Source organism: Meles meles, chromosome 2 (genome assembly GCF_922984935.1).
Source record: "Meles meles chromosome 2, mMelMel3.1 paternal haplotype, whole genome shotgun sequence".
Lineage (NCBI taxonomy): Eukaryota > Metazoa > Chordata > Mammalia > Carnivora > Mustelidae > Meles > Meles meles.
Genome location: NC_060067.1, coordinates 98,555,923 through 98,575,407, shown reverse-complemented (window position 1 = coordinate 98,575,407; position 19,485 = coordinate 98,555,923). Strand labels below are relative to the sequence as shown.

Below are 19,485 nucleotides of genomic sequence, written 5' to 3'. Positions count from 1 at the left end.
TTGGCCAGCCGGGTAATCCGACGCACCGCCCTCTGCGCCAGCTCACGCCTGTGACGTAATCTACGGACGCACAGTATTCGTGCTCGTCTTTTCCAAGGCGTACCGGAGAACGGTGTCGCTCACCCTATGACGCGGAAATCAGGACTATAAGGATCCGGAGGCGACAAAGGTGAAGGACGGAATCACCGGCCCCGTATTTTGGGAACTGAACCGAGTAAGTTTCAAGTAAACCATAGATAGTGTCCCAAAGGTTGACTGAGGTTTCAGTTCCTCTGAGTCCTTTTTAACCCAGTTCATTCTATCATCTTTCGTCGCTTTTACTTCGTCCCCTCCCACGAACCCATCAGTTTGCTTGGCCTAGTTCTTTATGCGCACGCGCAGAAGTCCTTTGGCGGCCCGTGTAATTCCAGTTTTCAGAGGTTGGGGGCGCGTATTGTCCGGCGATGGGAGATTGGGGGCCCGCCCGGCTTTTGGCGGCCCCTTTGGGAAAGGATGGGTGCCCAGGTCGGCCGCAGGCCAGTGTGAAATTGCCTTCGTTGATCTGAGCCTTGGCAGCCAAAAGATAGCGAATGTGAGGACTTGTTTTACAGTTAGCCCTTTTCTTTTTCAGGATTCTAGTTTTTGTTATCAAAGAATCCAAAATCCAGGTACGGAAGGGAACTAACAAACTATAAGTGTCGAGTGGAGTGTACTGAGCGCCCCCAAAAATGAGGGAAAATGGATAAGGAGACAGATTAGGGGAGACATGGTGGTGGAAACCTCCATGTCAGATGCCATTTCACGTGGGCCTTGAAAATTGAATAGGGGTTTTTAAAGCAGGTAAGACAAGACTAATTCAAAAAAGCAAAGACACACAGACAAGGGTGTTCTGGTGCCGTTGAATGGTCAGCCATGACTAGAACAATGACTTAACGTTTTTGACACATCATTTTCTCTAAAAATGATAAAGGCTGTGGATGAGCTTCCCAGGAAGATGCATACACATGTCAAGACATTTTACATGTAATTTTGTTGGGAAATTGTGAAACACCTTGAAACGGCCAGAAAAAGAAATACTAGATATCTTGTCTAGCTCACTCTTCCAGGTTATCTCTTTCATTGTCTTTGAGTTACTTTACATTTGTGTAAGTTGTGGGAAATGATTATAATGGAAAGTAGTCTTGCAATTAATTAATCAATTTTGCAGTTATTGCTCTAACCAGTTTTGCACCTATTAACAAATTTCTTTCAGTGTTCTTGATAGTTTTTTTAATGGAATATTTTTTAAATTATTAATTATTTATTTTAACTAGGCCTCACACCCATTTTAGGTCTTGAACTCACTGCCCTGGGACTGAGTCTCACGTTCTACTGACTGAGCAAGCTAAGGGCCCCCTCCCCAAACCAGTTTGCAACACTTAAACTAGTTCCACGATTAATTACTTAAATAAAATATCTGACATGTATTCATTTTAAATCAATTTATATTTAAATGCCTTTGTTTAAAATTTATCTTTTAACAGTTTCACAGAATTCACAGGAATGTTTGAAACTCACCCAAAATTCCATGGACTTTAGGTTAAGAATATCTGAGTCAGAAATAGAATGCATCATGACAGGCTGTAAAAGGTTCTACCAAAAGGTAGGCAAATATGAGGGAGTCAAACTTACCAGAGTTAGTTTGCTTACCTGAGCTTGTTTTTAACCCAGCTAGTTTTGTCCAGTTCACTTAATCTTTAAGTCTCTGTAAAAAAAAAAAAAAAGAAGGTTGGAAGACACCACCTAAATTGTAATTGTGAGGATTTAAAACAATATATGTAAAGTAACTGGCATTTTTACACAGTACTTTTACTGTTTCTTTAAAGCCTTTGTTTAGGGGCGCTTGGGTGGCTCAGTGCGTTGAGTCTGTGAGGTCAGCACAGGTCCAAGGATAGGGCTGGCTTTGAGCTCTGCTCAGCAGGGAGCCCGGGAGCCTGCTTCTCCCCACCCCCTGCCGCTCTTTCTACTCGTGATCTCTCTCTGTCAAATAAATAAATAAGATCTTTAGAAAATAAGTAAATAAAAAATAAAGCCCCTGTTTAAAAGACAGTTAGATGTCCCTATTCTGTTTTTTAGACTTACATATTATGTTATAAATAGGCGCAGAGGAATTTTTAATCTTGAAAGTTTTAACATTAAAATTATAAAATTAGATCTGTGTTTTAGACAAGTTACACAGCTTATGAGAAGGATAAACGACCTCTAGAAGTGTTTATAAACTGTTCCCATATTATAGTGACAGTTGTGGAAAATATTGGAAGGAGATAAAAGCCATTCCAGAAGTTGAATTGGTAGGACTTAGTGACAGATTGATAAATGATAAAATGGTAATAATGTTACATTTTATCAAGTGTGTGAGAAAGTAGACTTAAAGGATCTTGACTAACAAAAGTAACTTCTGACCCCCTCCACCCCCCACAGCCTTTGCATTGGAAAGTTTAATTGTGCCATATCTTGTTGCTTTGTGTGAATCAATATCTTTCTCTTATATATGAAGGTATATTTGATTATCTACAGAATATATTCCTTAAAATCACAAATTGCAAACATGTTAGGTACACTAGGCAAGAGTTTTAGAACTTAATTTTCCAAGTCACAAAAATAATCTTTAGGGTATGAAGGAAAGTCTCTGAGATGAGAATGATGAAAAAATCTGATTTCAGGAAAATTTTTACTTTCTGCACTTCTGCAGTTCCATCCTCTATTTCCTTAGATGGTGGTTCTAACAAAGAAAGGAATTGGAAAGCTGGTAGTCTGTCCTTTATGATTTGGAGTTTTTGCAAAAGGAAAAGTTAGCCCTGGATCTTGCTGTATTGATAATTTGTATTTCTATTTTATTTTATTTATAAACCTACCTCTTTCGAAAGAACATGAAATGCTAGGGTGCCTAGGTGGCTCAGATGGTCAGCCTTCTGCTCAGGTCCTGAACCTCCATCTGGGAACAAGCCCCATGTGGGGCCAAGGGCTCAGCAGGGAGTCTGCTTCTCTTCTCTCTCTGCCCCTCCCCCCTACTTGTGCACTCTCTCTCTCAAATGAAGATATAAAATCTCAAAAAAAAAAAAACTTGAAATGCATAACACTTTGCAGTATGAGATCCTTTTAAATACATTATTTAACAAATGTTTCAGTTGTGATCAAGCTAAGGTACTTGCCTTCATGGTTTTTGCATTCTAGTGTGTTAGACAGTAAAATTGTACTTACAGGTAGGATACAAGGATACAAAGTGGTGACAGAATGGGTAGGGTTAAGATTATCAGGGCAGAAATGTTTTAGATTGAAAGAAAGGCCTCTTTGAGAAAATGACACTTATAGAGACCTGAATGAACAGAGAAGTAATCCCTACAGATGTAGTGGAGAGGGTAAAGAGAATAGCAAGGGCGAAGGCCTTGAAATGGGCATGGCCTTAGCATGTTTAAGGAATGGTGTATCATAGTTAGAGTGAGCCTGTTGGGAAGAACCGTAAGGCCAGATCGAATAGTGCCAAATAGGCCAGAGTAAGGCCTTGGATTTTGAGTACGATAAGAAACCTTTGAAGGATTTTGTCCCAGAGATTGACCAGCCCTGATTTACATATTTAATGATTATTCTGAATACTATCTGGAGAATTGATGATAATGGAAGAAGAGTAGACACAAGCACAAGTTGCACTGTTCTTGCAGTAGTTCAGGCAAGATGCAATAATAGTGTGGACCAAGAGGTTGTAATAAAAGAAATAAAAAGTATTTTTATTCAGAATATATTTTATAAAGGTAGAGCTAACAAAAGTGCTCCTGGATTTGTTGTGGCGTATGAGGAAAAGGATTTCAGAATTTTTGGCTCAGCAGTATTGTGATTGGTGTGTTCTGAGATGGGACAACAAGGCAAATACAGGTTTGTTAAAATTTGAGAGTTCAATTTTGTCATTTTCTTATAAAAGAAATACTTAAGGTAAATAAGTGGAGATGTCAAATGGACAATTGGGTATTGGAATGGGGGGAGCTAATGGGAGAAGTCAGCACTGGGAAATACAGATTCATGAAACATTAGCATGTAGCTGAAGAGCTTAAAGCCGGAGACTCTCATAAAAGATATTTGTGGAGATAAGAAGGGAACCCAGGACTGAATGCAATTGTGGGGAGCTTATAAAGGTAGAGCAAAGTAGAATGGTCCAGAAAAGGAAATTGAGAAAGAGGGGAACTCTCCTGGAAGCCAGATGAAAATGTTTTCAAGGAGAAAGTTTAACTGCAGTTGCTGCTGAGAGGTCCAGTAGTCAGTGGAGATCACTGTTTTCAGTTTCCCTAGAATATTAGAAAGGGAAGCCTGACAGGATGGGTTGAAGGGAGAATATGGGGTGAGGAATATGGTTATGCAGCACTAAATGACACCTAATTGTTTTTTTTGAGTGATTAATTCAGATGAGTAGCCCCATTTTATATGCATCTCAATAAATCTGTCTTTACTTGCATGTTTTCAAAATTGGCACTTGGTTAATCTACTGCAGCCTGTTTTAAAAGTGCCAGAACACTCTTTTGGTTGATTTTGGTGACAATGCATGTTTAGTTGAAGATTTGAAGTAAAATGCATTAATGGCTTTGTACTCTTAACTGGATGTTCCTTCGAAACACATTTTATATTTCTGTTAATCTCTGCAGGGTTGCTGCTGGAGTAACTGATTCTGACTGACAGGGTGAACAGATACAAATAGGCTTTCATATTATGTGTATTGAGTGTTAACGAAAGATACAAGGCAGGGACCCCTGGGTGGTTCAGTGGGTCCAGCGACGGCCTTCTGCTCTGGTCATGATCCCAGAGTCCTGGAATCAAGTTTCACATCAGGCTCCTTGCTCAGCTGAGAGCCAGCTTCTACTTCTGCCTGCCCATTCTCCCTGCGTGTGTGTGCGCACGCGCTCGCTCTCTCTCTCTGATGAATATGACATAAATAAAATCTTTAAATAGAAAAAAAAAAGGCAGGAGAAGGATACAAGGCAGAATAGATAATAGGGACGGCATCTTCATCTCATCTGGAGTTCCAGACCCAGCACTTATCCAAACTCCGCAATTAATCTAAATCTACTTTTCCCCCCTTTACCTATAACAACATGTGTGATAAGGGCCCAAGTGTTTTAGGTCATCTTGATATGTAAAAGCCTTAGCCCCTGTTTCTCACCCATCTCCAGTGTCACTCTTGTTGTACAGGCACAAGGCCTGCATACCAACTAAGAGTGGCTCCCACTGGGGTGCAACAAGAGTCGGAAAAAACTCTCCCTGTACATCTTAACTCTCCTGTGTCCAAGAATACCGTATCATGGGAGCCTGGGAAATACAGTATGGGAAAACCATGTTTAGGTGTCTTTCTCAGACAGGCCTGCACCATCCTACGCCATATGTTAAGCCTTTGCTCGTTTGCTTATTTTTGTGTATGTACCTCTAGCAATGCAATGAAGATTACAATTATTCAGTAAGTTTTTGAGTGACGATTGTCACTAAACAAAACAGAAACATGATTTTGTTAATTGTATAATAATGTTAAAAGAAATGCAATGGGAAAAAAAGAAGCCAAGGGAGATAGAGTATCATTTTGTTTGGAAATTTGCAGTTTTAAATACAGCTATGGTAGGAGACTTCATTGAGGTGACACCAAGCCATGTAATTTAGGCTTAACTGAAAACAGCAAATCCAGAGGGCCCTAAGTTGAAGATTGGCCAGCCAAATTTTAGGAATAGCCAGAGACCAGTATGGCTGGAGCTGAGGGAACAAAGAGGCGTGCAAGGTATGAAGGGCTTGTGAATTGCTCTCCAGGAAATAGAGCATTGGAATGGGAAGGTGCCCTGGAAAAGAAAAAGCCAGTCCTGTAGCTTACCATTTGAATTCTGCTTCTAGTGAACAGAAGTTAAGGGGCACCTAGCTGCCTCAGTCAGTTAGGGTTAGCTGCTAAGCGGGGAGCCAGTTTCTCCTTCCACCCATTCCCCTGCGCATATGCTTATCGACTGAGCCACCCAGGGGCCACTGGAGACTGTATATTTAAAAATATACCAGAGAGGGAGAATGTCTGAATCCCTTAATCTTACAACTTTGACTGGTCCTGCAGTGCAAATGTAAACCTATGATTTGTATGATGTATGTATGAAGTAAAAACAAAGGCCAATAAAAAGCAAATAGGTAAGAAGACTAAAGATCCAAAAAATTTTAAAAACCATAAGGCCAATGAGAATTTCCACAGCAAATTGCAACTGTTACCCCAGACTTTGTACTCAGCCAGCCAACTTTGTTGAGCCCTCAGGCGATTTAAATGCTCATCACTTGGGACTAAAATATTTGCCTTTTTTTCTTTTTTCAATTAAAGAGAATGGAAACTGAAAGTGGAAATCAAGAGAAATCAATGGAAGAAAGTACTGAAAAGAAAAAAGAAGTAGAAAAAAAGAAACGGTCACGAGTTAAGCAAGTGCTTGCAGATATTGCTAAGCAAGTGGACTTCTGGTTTGGAGATGCAAATCTTCACAAGGATAGATTTCTTCGAGAGCAAATAGAAAAGTCCAGAGATGGTTGTAAGTTTACTTGCCTTCAATGGAACCGGTTTATAGTTATGTAATACAATGTGTAACCATACTGTTACTACTTAACTGACATAGTCTATCATATTTTGCACATTGTTTTTATATTTCCACGTGAAAATAAGCTCAGTTTAGCATTAAATAGTAATTTCTTCTCAAGTATTTGTTTTTATTTTAAATTCATACAAGGCATTTTGAGTCCAAATCCAAAAACTTTATAGAGAGGCAGATTTAATTACGTAAATGCATGACCTTACATTCTGTTAACTTTTGTTAGATGTTGACATATCACTCCTCGTGTCTTTCAACAAAATGAAAAAATTGACCACAGATGGAAAGTTAATAGCCAGAGCACTAAAAAGTTCATCTGTTGTAGAGGTAAGAATTGTTCCATCTGTTGTAGAGGTAAAAAGAGATTAAGAACTGTTAAACTTATTAACCTCATATACTCATTTCAAAGCTGGACTTAGAAGGCACCAGAATAAGGAGAAAAAAGCCACTGGGTGAACGACCAAAGGATGAGGATGAACGGACAGTGTATGTGGTAAGCCATTTAAGAAAAACTCAAAGCTAGCGATCAAATGACAAACAAAAACATTTTTATATTATAAAAAAATTTATTGACCGAGACAGTATTTGTATTTAATATTGCTTCTAATATACTACAGGAATTACTTCCCAAAAATGTTAATCACAGTTGGATTGAAAGAGTATTTGGGAAATGTGGCAATGTTGTTTATATAAGCATACCACATTATAAATCTACTGGAGATCCAAAGGGATTTGCCTTTGTGGAATTTGAAACAAAAGAACAAGCAGCAAAAGCTATTGAGGTAGGTCCAGAACCTAAAAAAAGAAAGGCAAAAATTAGCAATTGTTTTAAATAGTAACAAAATTAAATGATTTAATGTATTGATTTCAGTTTCTTAACAACCCACCAGAAGAAGCACCAAGAAAACCGGGTATATTTCCTAAGACAGTAAAAAATAAGCCCATTCCTGGGCTTAGCGTATCAGGTAATTAAATTAAATATTAATGTTACAGTAAATGTACTTGTAGGAAAATGAAAAGTAATGGTAGTATTATTACAGAAGAAAAGAAAAAGAAGAAGAAGAAGAAAGGCCGAATGAAGAAGGAAGACAATATGCAGACCAAAGAGTCAAATATGGACACAACTGAGAGCAACAGTAAAATGAAAAGATCGAGGACAACGTCTGAGGGATCAGAAGTGGAGACAACTGAACCTCAAAAGCCGCCCTCAAAAAAAAAGAAAAAACGGGAAAAACAGGAAGTTTCCGGCTTACCTGTAGTCAGAACAGGGAAGAGGAAGAGAAGTATCTCTGAAGCAGAATACCCAACTCCCAAGCCAAAAGTAAAGAAAACTAATCAGAAAGACAACATTAAAAAAGATGCAGAAATTTCCAAAGAGAACAAAGGTATCAGAAACCGTAAGGTAAATGACAGATAAAGTTTGTTTTCTTAAACCTAAAACTTATGTCTTTTTTTTTAATATCTCAAGACTTAGAAGTCTCTACTGAAGAGGAAAAGGATACTGGAGATGTAAAGGATGGATCCCTTTTAAAAGCAAAAAGGAAGCATAAGAAGAAACACAAAGAGAGGCACAAAATGGGAGAAGAGGTTATACCATTAAGAGTCCTTTCAAAGTAAGGAGATTACAGTACTGTTGAAAATTGACGGTCTCCATCACCATTGCTAAAGTGCAATTCCAATTTGTATTGAACAGAGTTGCATATTAGCAACAGTCATGGCATGTAGCCAAGATCTGCAGACTACAGATTCAACGCAATAGAGGATTAAAAAGGAACCACCACACTAAAACATGGAAGCACTTATTTTTACCATGTCACAGCAAGTGCCTCCATGTTAAAGTAGAGGGCGTTCCTTAACAGACTTAAACAGCTTAAATATACCCACAAGACAGGCAAGTAAGTCCATGAGGTTTTCCCAAATACTTATAAAAATGTAAAAGTAAGACTTACCATCACTAAAACATGGAAGCACTTACTTTTTCAGTTTCAAAGCAAGTACATCCACGTTTAAGTGGTGGGGAGCCCAGTCTTGAAAAACTGTGATCCTGAACCTGTAAAGTAAGTTTTAAAATAAAATTGTGTCCATTTGGAGACACCTCCACTGAAACATGGAAGCACTTACTTTTTGTTTTACACAGCATGTACCCCCATGTTAAAGCAGAGGGGAATCCCCTTGGCTCTGTTAATTAAAACCAACTTGCCGTTTTACATTCGGAGGAATAATTTGGGTTCACTTCTACTAAAACATGGAAGCACTTACTATTTTAAAAGAAAAAGAAAGTATTTCCATGTTAAAGTTAAAGAGACTCCAATTCAATGAAGGGATGAAAGCCAAGGTTAAAAAGAAATGTAAAATACTATACCTTTGAGAGGAAAGTTTTTCGTAGTTTTCCAGACTCGTACTCTGGGTACTCTGGCCGTATCTATCCTCTTGAAGGTTAAAAGGCAAGGACTTCGGGCACTTGTATTTATACTATTCTTAACTGCTGAATTCCTTCTGCCTTTTTATCTCAGAGAATCATTACAAGAGGTTTTTGTTATTCTAATGTATCAGCTGCAGGGAATGTATGATCCTGGGTGGGTCTGGATACTTTTTTTTTTGAAGTATACAGATGTCAATAATAACTGCTAAGACCATTACCACAAGATATCTCCTCTTTAAAAAAAAAAAAAATCCCCTATCTGCTTGTTTGATGGCATAGATTAGAGTAACAATGAGTGCTCCTGTGGAGCCTGGAGAGGCATTGTGTTTCTATCTGGAGAAGCTCAAGCTGTTTGAAGAAACATCTACATGTTAAATGTATGTAAATAAATAAAATGCTTCCATGGGGTGTTTTTTTCTTCTTAGAAATTCCTTTTGATTCAAGTAAATACTAAGGAATGTTATCTCTCAAATTGGAAGCGGTTTAACAAATAATCTTTAAATTATAATCAGCCATTATTCGCTCAGAGATTACAAATTGTTACTATTTAATTAATTCAAAGCTTTTATTTTCATAAATAAAAACATATGAAGCACATTCAAGAATTAAAATTGCCAAATTTAAAACATTTAATCTGAATGTTGGATCAGGGGAAACTACCCTTTTCGTATTTCCTGGATCACTTGGAACTCAAGAAGTAATTTGAATGTATGTGTTTAAAGAAGGAAAAGTTAGAAGGAGTGGTTACAAGACACTGTGAATATATATTTAGGTATTTTTATTTGCTCATCTCTGTTCACTACTTCAAAAGTACATTCTTTTCATTACAGGAGCGAATGGATGGATTTGAAAAAAGAGTATTTAGCACTGCAAAAGGCCAGCATGGCTTCCTTAAAAAAAACAATATCCCAGATAAAGTTGGAGTCAAAAATGGAAACGAACGGAGTACCTACTACATCTGAGATAAAAAATGAAAAAAGTAAACCAGTGCTATGATAGTTTTTGTAGCATTTTGTTGTATTTATATACTAGCATACTCATTCTGATTTATTATAGACTAAATCTTAATTTTTTTAAACTTAAATATACAATGGTAATTATTAGAACAATTACTGATTTGTCATGGTGTCCAAATGTGCTGTTTAAGCTTTTCATAAGAATATTTGAAATGGTTGTTATAAAATCTGTTTTTTCATGGCCCCTGGCTGGCCCACAAGAGCATGCCACTCTTGATCTCAGGGTCATGTGTTTGAGACCTACATTGGGTGTAGAGATGACTAAAAATCTTTTTTAATGATTTAAATTTGCATTCTTAATCAAATTTTGTAATGAGTACCTTGTTTATGAATTGAGCTAGTTTGTAGCAACAAAAATTGTAATTTCTCATCTGTAATTTTATCCTAATATATTAAGATGTATTTTGAATTCTTATAAGTTGAAAATACAAATTTTCACATTTTAATCATAATGTTTATAGATTATTTTACGTATTCTCTTTTTATTTCTTTATTAAGTAAAGTACTTTATTCAGTTAAGGGAAAGGGGGCGGTTTTTTTGTTTGTTTAAGGTTTTACAAGTGTTCCTCTTAACAGCACTTTGCAATTAGAGTGATAAAACTTTTGGTATTTTATTTCATTGTAATCTGCAATAAGCAGTATGGCAATTACCCTAATTACTTTACAGTTAAATTTAAATTAAGTAAATTTAAATTATTTAAATCAGCCTAAGAAATCATTGTTGTTTTCAAGTGGGCATACTAAGTATTAAATTAAGTGTAAGAGGCTTATTTCTGGTCTTTCCTTTTCAAATCAACAGCAAACAGTGAAGAGGGTTGTCCTCAGGAAAAGGTTAATGCAGCAGGACCACAGTTTGTGAGTGGCGTGATTGTGAAGATCATTAGCACTGAGCCTCTACCTGGCAGGAAACAAGTCAGGGTAATGCTTTTGTGTGTCAAGGGTAGTTGTTGCTCTTTCCTCTTTAAAATTTACCTGTGTGAAAATGTTTTGCATTATAGAAAACAAAGCAAATCAAAATAGAATTTATTCCCATGCGGAATAATACTTGTAGGATTTGATTCCGCAGTAACTCTTGTGTTTGATTTGATTCCACAGTAACTCTTGTGTTTGACTTGAAGCAAAATCTGAAGTCTGAAATTGAAATTCTTCAGTAGATTAGATTTGCAATGAGTACAATTGAAACATCCTTCTCTAGAACTGCACTTTGTGCTTATTTTTCTTGGTGCCCTTAAATGGTTGACTGTTGTGTAGTTGAATGAGCAATCCTTACTGTGGACATTATAAGTTAAAAGAACAAAAATAGTAAGATGCTGTCGTAATATCATTTCCTTAGGGGACATTGTCTGTTTTCAGAGAAAAGGGGTTTTAGAAAATACTTCCTGCCAAACCTTTTAAAGATTTGTTCAACATTACAGTTCATCTGAAATTATTTTGAACTTTTAATCATCTGCTATTGTTTGATTTTTGTAGCAAACTAAAGAGTTTGTAATTTGTTTTCATTAGAGCTCTTAGCTTTCAGTAGGTTCTGAAAGATTTTGTGATCTAAAAGAGTCAGAACTATTTTCATTTACGAGAGTTAACATGCTTATTTTTAACATAAACTCTCTTTGTCTATTAGTCTTCTTGGAAATTGAAATTTTTTCCTGGGAGAAATGCAGGATTTTTCTGGAGAAAAGAACGCTTGTTAATTTTATTTTTTTAAATGTTGTTATTACTTTCAGTATGTGCTGTTTAAAAATGTGAAACAGTTACAGGAGAGTTAAAATATATTGAAAAGCTACAAAAATTTTGCATACGTATGCAAAGTTTTATGTAATTTACAAATTATTGTATCTACTACTATGCAATCTTTTTTTACTTCTCTTTTTATTTTTGAAAACCTTTCTGTACCAACACAATATTTTTTTCTTATTGACAAATTTTGTGTAAAATATCCTTTGGCATAGCAGATATATTTGAAATTGTTACACTGACATGCATCATCGTGTAGTATATTTACATTTTACATAGACTCTTACCAGTCACATATTTTAACTTGCATAAATGAGGTTGCTCACTGTAATTATCTTTTGAACACTCTTCATCTGGAATCCTGTTTCTATCCTGTAACATCCTGTAGCTATCACTAACACATAAATTTAGTTTCTGTTTACAATATTGATGAGGGACTTGGCAGATCCCAAGTTGGTATTACCAACTTGAATTTCAGAGTATGGTAGCAATATAGAATTTCAGGTCAGAAGGGTTAAAAATTGAGAATGTAAATGATGCTGTGGCTAATCAAGTTGCAAAAGATTTAAAAGTAAAATTAGGCAAAATTTGCTATTGGGAATAATTGTCATAGACTTTATATTCATCAAAGACCTTTTTATTATCTAAATAGTAAGTACATCAAACATTCTTCATTTATTATCATCAAAACAATAAAATCAGGTTAGCAGTTGCTTACATTTTCCTGGAACAAAAACTGAGTTACATGGTGGTTACTGCTGTCTGACTTGCCCTTGTGATTACCAGGCTAATTTGTCTTTTAAAGAAGGGTTTTTAGTCCAGAGATTAGCCAAAGTTATAATGTATATATCATAATTACCTTTTGAATTATAGTAATCTATCTGATAAATCAGTTACAGAACTTATTATTACCACTTAACACATTCAGATTTCATCAACATACCAGTTATTTGTCTTGTGTTCTGTTTAAATTGAGTACTAAAGTGTATAGGGAAATGGGAAGAATTGGCAAGTATATTTCTCTCCAGTTATCTTATTTCTTCATTAAATTAGCAGTCATTTTTTATTATGTGCCTATTTTGATGGGTAGTATGCTAATAGTAGGGATGAGTTAATACTTAGTCCCTGGCTTTGTAGTTTTTTACTGCTTATTCTTTATTAACTAATAAACTTTTCTAATTTTATGATCAAATAATATTTTCACATATTGCTCTGGTTTTTCTGTAATTCAGATTTTAAAAACCAATATATGAAAGTAGTATAAATTCCTTGTAGCTTGAAATTTGCGTCAAAAGGAAAGGAAGCCAGATGGGTAAAACACTTTTTTTTAAGATGGGAACCTCCAGTAATTTCTTTAGCTTTCTGAATGGAAGTTGATGAATGAAGACTTGTGTAACATTCCTGCATAATTGCATTGTTTACACCTCAGAACCTGCTGGGGGAAAAATGATTAGAAATGCAGGAATCCTGTTAATTTGCCCTCACAGCAGGCATTATAGGTGGAACTATTCCTTGCTGCCTGACTCCTAGTTCAGAGGAGACCTGTTAGTAATTTCATCAGAAAGTATGAGCTTTTGAGCTATATTACCATAGATCAGCTCTGGAACCTAGGATTTTTGTAGGTTCCCAGGAAAGTTGTTTTTCATGAATTCGAAAAAGTTTAATGTTTATTTCAAACATTTTAGGTCATGAGTGGTTTTGTACAGATGAGTGTAAACACCTTGTCCACCAATTCATTGTGGATTTTTCGTTTTTTTATTCTATTCATTATTGTAACTGCACCAAGACTTGTTGGAACCTCTTTTTGTTTGAGGGTTGGCAGAAATTACTTGATGCTTTGCTCTACAAATATGTTGTCCTTGTGCAGTGTTCCCATTCTAGTTAATATTTTAGGATTGTGCTTAATTAAAAGAAAGTTATGATTAGAGTTCCCAATTTTGTTCAGATCAGTTTTTTAAGAGTATCTACGTGTGTTTTACGGGTGCCTGGCTGGTTCAGTCAGTGGAGTGTACCACTGTTGATCTTAGGGATTTGAGTTCAACCCCCTTGCGAGGAGTAGAGATTTGTTAAAAATTAAAAATCATTAAGAGAAAATACTTGTATATATTTTAGAAGAAATGTTTAATGTAGGATAGTTACTCATTTTAAATTGTATATGGCTGACTTATATACTACATTCTGGCACAACCATGGGAATAATTTTTAGGATTATTGTGAACCATTTTTATTATTTATTTAAAGTCTTTTCTAAATTCTAATGCAGGATACATTGGCAGCAATCTCAGAAGTTGTTTATGTTGATTTGCTAGAAGGGGATACAGAGTGCCATGCTAGATTTAAAACTCCTGAGGATGCTCAAGCTGTAATAAACTCATATACAGAAATTATAAAGAAACACTGCTGGAACCTCGAGATCCTTTCTGGTAAAAACTCATAGAATCTTCTTTTTAAGTAATTCTTACTGAAGGGTGATTGTATTATATTTTCTGAGTTTCCTAGGAAAATTGGTTTAATTTTCATATTCTAATTTGCTAAAGTAGTATTAAATATAATCAGACAACTACAATTTTTTTACTGAAATGTGATTAATGCCTTGAATATGTTTCTTCATATGTATCAGTGATAATTGTTTTTGTTTGTTTTTAAGGTGACCATGAGCAGAGGTATTGGCAGAAGATTTTGGTAGATAGGCAGGCAAAACTTAATCAGCCTCGTGAAAAGAAAAGGGGCACTGAGAAGGTAATTCATTTTTTGGTTTTTGTTGTCATTGTCATTTTTCGGTATCCTAAGTTCAACATTCAGTTGAATGTTCTCTGAAAGCGTAGCCTTAAAATAACTTTGGTTTTGCTAGACACAATAATGATTTATATGATATTTACTGCATTTTAGATTGTGAGAGAATACTTGTTTTTCTGGATTTTGAAATACATGAAATTAGAGTTATTTTACCCATAAGGGTACATAATTTAGAGACTTCTTGTTTTCCTTTCTTTATTGTAACAGTGGTGGCAGTTTAATTTAAACAGTATTTCTAGCTGCTGTGTTTTGTAGTGTAGTTGTAAATTATTATTTAAAGGTTGTCTTAATGGTTAAACACAATGTATTTGAGAGTGTAGGGCTTTTGGGGGGGGTTTAATATTTTATTTATATATTTGACAGACAGAGATCACAAGTAGGCAGAGGGGCAGGCAGAGAGAGGGAGCGGGAAGCAGGCTCCCCAAGTGGAGCAGAGATCCTGATGCAGGGCTCCATCCCAGGACCCTGGGATCATGACCTGAGCTGAAGGCAGAGGCTTTAACCCACTGAGCCACCCAGGAGGCCGGAGAGTGTAGTTTTTAAAGTTATGCATAAGGTTTGCTATAACAATGATAAGCTTTATTCCTTTTTCTCTAGAATACTCAAGAAATGAAGCAAACTTAAATACATTAAATAATTTGAAGCAAAACTCTCGGTAATTTTGTTTTAAATGACAGTAATTTATCATACAACTGTTGCTTGTGAACTGTCAAGTTTATTCTTTAAAAACAAATTATTAGTGGATGCCTGGGTAGCTCAGTCGGTTAAGCTGCTACCTTGAACTCAGGTCATGATCCCCTGGGTCCTGGGATCAAGTCCCACATAAGGCTCCTTGCTCGGTGGGGAGCCTGCTTCTCTCTCTGCCTCTGCCTGCCACTCTGCCTGCTTGTGCGTGCGTGCTCTGCGCATGAAATTAGGACACATAAAAACTAATAACTATTACCAAAATTTTAAAATGCTTATTATGAGATAAAAATATGAAACGTTATGCATTCTTCTATGAATCATTAGCAATTAAAATCATACTTCCTGTATTTAAGGTTTGTTGATTTGATTCTAATTCTATTTGTTTTATTAAATAAAAATATAGTGCTTTTTCATCAGCCTTGCATTGCCTAGGATTCACTGGAATGTAATATTATTAGGGGGGAGGTTTCCTAATGGTCTTCCTTAATTCTGTTTACATGAATACAGACTGAATTTGCTGAGAGGTGGAAAGGCCTTGTCTCTCTCACACCCCCCGCATGCCCCACCCCAAAGACTCTTTCAGGTCTATGAGGTGTTAATTTCAAAGCCTGCTTGAGATTATTTAAATGTTAAAATCATTGATCCAGAGCTCACAACTAAAATGAAATATTGTTAATATTGTTAAATAATAGTTATCCTTCTAATTGATGTGAAGTTTCATTTAAGTTGTATATGTTTTTAAAAGTAGTAATTAGTCATTTTGTTTCCCTGAAAGATCTGACCTCCATAAACTAAATTCAAGGCGAGGAAATAAACACTGACTAGGGAGTTTTATAAATTGGTTTGGAACATAATGTGTAGCTCTGTTACTCAGCTGGAAAGTTGTTTTCTGATCTCATTTATCTGTTGTACCACCAAGCTTTTTCTTAGCATGATTTGTTTCATAAATAGTACAGGATCCTAGTTGAAACTATGAAAGTAGCTAGTTGGCTTCTATCACAATTTGACAATAAGGTACTACACAAGGCGGGTATTGTACAGGACTTTTCAGAGGAAACAATTAGTATGTCAATTGACTTTTTTGATAATTCATTTAATTACTATTTTTTGATTGCTCATTTTTGTTGCCCACTGTTCTAGGAACTGGAGATAGAGCCAATCGTAGCAAAATGCCCTGGTTTCATGACCTTTACATATGACCAGTTTAGGTCAGGTGATGACAGATGCTGTGTAGAATAATCAAATTAAAAGAGTATCATGAGATAGCTTTCCATCCAGTGAGGTTGTCTGGGAAGTTCTCTGAAAGTGACATTAAGAAAAACCTTAGGAAAGTGGAGCAAGCAAGCAGGAGACTTCAAAGGCACAGCTTTCCAGGCACAGGCAGGAGAAACTGCAGAAGCCTTGAAGAGAAGGAAGAATACTGGGAGTAAGCACCTTATTAAAGGAAGTTAAATATTTAGAAAAAAATTTAGCAGCCAGAAGTATGACATTAGCACTTTTCTCATAGGACAGCTTTACATTTCCATAGTAATGTTACATTACTTGGTCCTGTATTGAATTAAAGAAAAGCAATGGTAATAAATTCTGCTTCTTAATTTTCACCTTATGATGCAGGGGAGACTGGGGACAGTTTCCTAAGCCCCAATCAGTTTATACAGAATTAAAAGACAAAAACAGGAGTAGGTGAAGGAAGGTGTTAGTTTTTACATACGGTATTTTTCATGTAAAAATCAAATGTGGGTTCTCACAAAAGATCAGTAAGATGAAGGAAATATGTGCCAGATAGGGTCTCATTCATTCTTGCTAAACCAAGCCTTTGTAGTCTTTCCTATCACTCTGCGCACATTAGTAAAATTAGATAACAGCTACTGGAGACAGAGGGAATCTTTTCTCATTTGTCTTTATCTTGTAAAGCATATTTGAAATGTTTTTATCACCAGGGTCTTTTCTGTACAAATTATCAGTGGTCAGATATTCAGCAGGTAAAGACAGAATTCACTAAATCTGTGAACAGAGTTATAAATAACATATTTTGACTCACTTCTCAGATGAATAGGCTCTTAGTTTAATCAGCTAAAAAATTAAATAAATCAACGTAACTTCCTGCCAGTGGCCACAGTCACCAAACACTTGAATGAAACTCTAGTGAGTACTTAACTAGAATCTGTATTTTTTTTTTTAAGATTGGAGAAATTGCTTAAAAATAAAATCTTTTTTTGGGTGCCTCTGTGACTCAGTTGGTTAAGGGATTACCTTTGGCTCAGGTCATGATCCTGGAGTCCCTGATCAAGTCCTGCATGGGCTCCCTGCTCAGCAGGGAATCTGCTTCTCCCTCTGAACCTCCCCTCTCTCATGGGTGTGTGCGCTCGCTTGCTCGCTCTCTCTCTCTCAAATAAATAAATAATAAAACCTTCTTTTAAAATTTTAAAAATGAAAATAAAATATTAAAAGTATTTATGTAAGGGTATTATAATAATAAGTACTTTTTTTAAAGATTTTTATTTATTTATTTGACAAACAGAGATCACAAGTAGGCAGAGAGGGGGGGTGGGGGGGGGACAGTCTCCCTGCTGAGCAGAGAGCCAGATGTGGAGCTGGATCCCAGGACCCTGGGATTATGACCTGAGCGGAAGGCAGAGCCCACTGAGCCAGGCAGGTGCCCCAAAGACACTCTTTCTGACCAAACTTTAGACAGGCTCCTCTGAGCCGCCTTTTCCTCCAGGCCTAAAAGCTTAAAATTTGCCAGCATGGAGTAGCTGGGGGGTTTTTTTGTTTTGTTTTGTTTTTTAAGATTTTATTTTTTCATTTTGATAGAGATCACAAGTGGGCAGAGAGGCAGGCAAAGAGAGGAAGAAGCCGGCTCCATGCTGAGCAGAGAGCCTGATGTGGGGCTCTATCCCAGAACCCTGGGATGGTGACCTGAGCCTAAGACAGAGGCTTTAAGCCACTGAGCCACCCAGGCGCCCCTGGAGTGGCTGTGTTTAATTGAAAAATTCTTAGTGATGTGGAAGGAAAATGGGAATGTTTTAGTAATTCTAAGATTTAAAATCTATTATACTTAATAAACCACAATCCTTAACAATTCTCTCTGTAATTGATTGGGCTAAGCTTAATTTATCTCATTTGTCTAACTTTCCCTCTTTTAAAAAAATTTTATTCAAACGGATAGTTGTGAAACTTTTTTTACTCATAATTATCTTTTTGTTTTGTGTATCCAATACCTTATAATTTCTAATTTCTTTCTCCACAGTTAATCACCAAAGCTGAAAAGATTAGACTTGCGAAGACTCAACAAGCAAGTAAACATATTAGGTTTTCTGAATATGACTGAGAAACAGTTTTGGGTCACCTCTTAAGATTTCATTGGATACTTGAACTTTTCGTAGTAAATCCATTTTATTTTGGTAGTAATAAATAGTGTTTTTCTGAATCCAATGTTAATTAGAAGAAACACCTTTGTTCTTTAACTTGTAAGACTTTTTTCTTCGGATAAGTACATTGTATACCACAGTTTTTCATTAAACATTTTATTTGCTGAAATTATTTATACAAATCAACCTCAAAGTGATTCAGTAAATATGTTTTGAACATTAATATTAATTTTGTTTTTATATTACAAAAATAATACTTGCAAAAATACTGCTACATAATTTAGAAAAAAATATTTGACAGTGGATGCACTGTACTTCTTATTTTGTAATTCGCTTTTTCCTCTTCAGATATTTTTTTCATGTTGATTTATACAGAGACTTATGTGTGATATTTCATTCTGTTTATCGTACTTTCCTTATCTGAGCTTCCACTGAATGGGCCATATCAACTGTTTCCAATTAAAATGTTAAACTTTAAAAGTATTGAGTTTGATTCTCATAAATGAAGTGTTAAACATTTGATTTTCTCTAACCAAAATACCAGATACTGTGAACACGGTGAGGAAGAAATCTTCTAAGAATCAGCCTTGGGCATAACGGAACTCTCTATCATTTTATTCAGAAAAATCTCAGACCTAGCATATTTAAGGTCTTCTTAGAACTGAACCTACAGGTTCTTTCATGACTAGCATCTTAATCCCTTATCAGAATATCAAAAACATCCTCTAGACAGCCAAGGTGTGTATTTTCTTGGGCTATAAACCATTTGTAGTTCCATCAGCTTTGTCCAGAAGTAGGCCTAATTTTGGTGCCCTTTCTATGCATTGTGGAAGACCAAAAGTCAGGAAACTATTTCTATGGGC

The 19,485-nt window shown here is 36.0% G+C and overlaps 1 protein-coding gene across 2 annotated transcripts; it reads left to right on the top strand.

Moving 5' to 3' along the window:
• The first annotated feature begins 59 nt into the window (after positions 1-59).
• Positions 60-19,102, top strand: LARP7 (La ribonucleoprotein 7, transcriptional regulator). 2 transcript variants are annotated; one of them, XM_045997339.1, is made up of 13 exons: positions 60-214; positions 6,341-6,542; positions 6,826-6,926; positions 7,009-7,092; positions 7,217-7,381; positions 7,471-7,564; positions 7,640-7,984; positions 8,068-8,212; positions 9,852-10,000; positions 10,837-10,955; positions 14,032-14,191; positions 14,416-14,507; positions 18,502-19,102. In XM_045997339.1, the coding sequence occupies exons 2-13, from the start codon at positions 6,344-6,346 to the stop codon at positions 18,580-18,582; spliced, it is 1,734 nt and encodes a 577-aa protein (XP_045853295.1). In that variant the 5' UTR covers positions 60-214; positions 6,341-6,343; the 3' UTR covers positions 18,583-19,102. The 2 variants fall into 2 exon arrangements, with proteins under 2 accessions (XP_045853295.1, XP_045853296.1); XM_045997340.1 differs by lacking the exon at positions 18,502-19,102 and adding an exon at positions 15,162-15,213.
• The last annotated feature ends 383 nt before the right edge of the window (positions 19,103-19,485 follow it).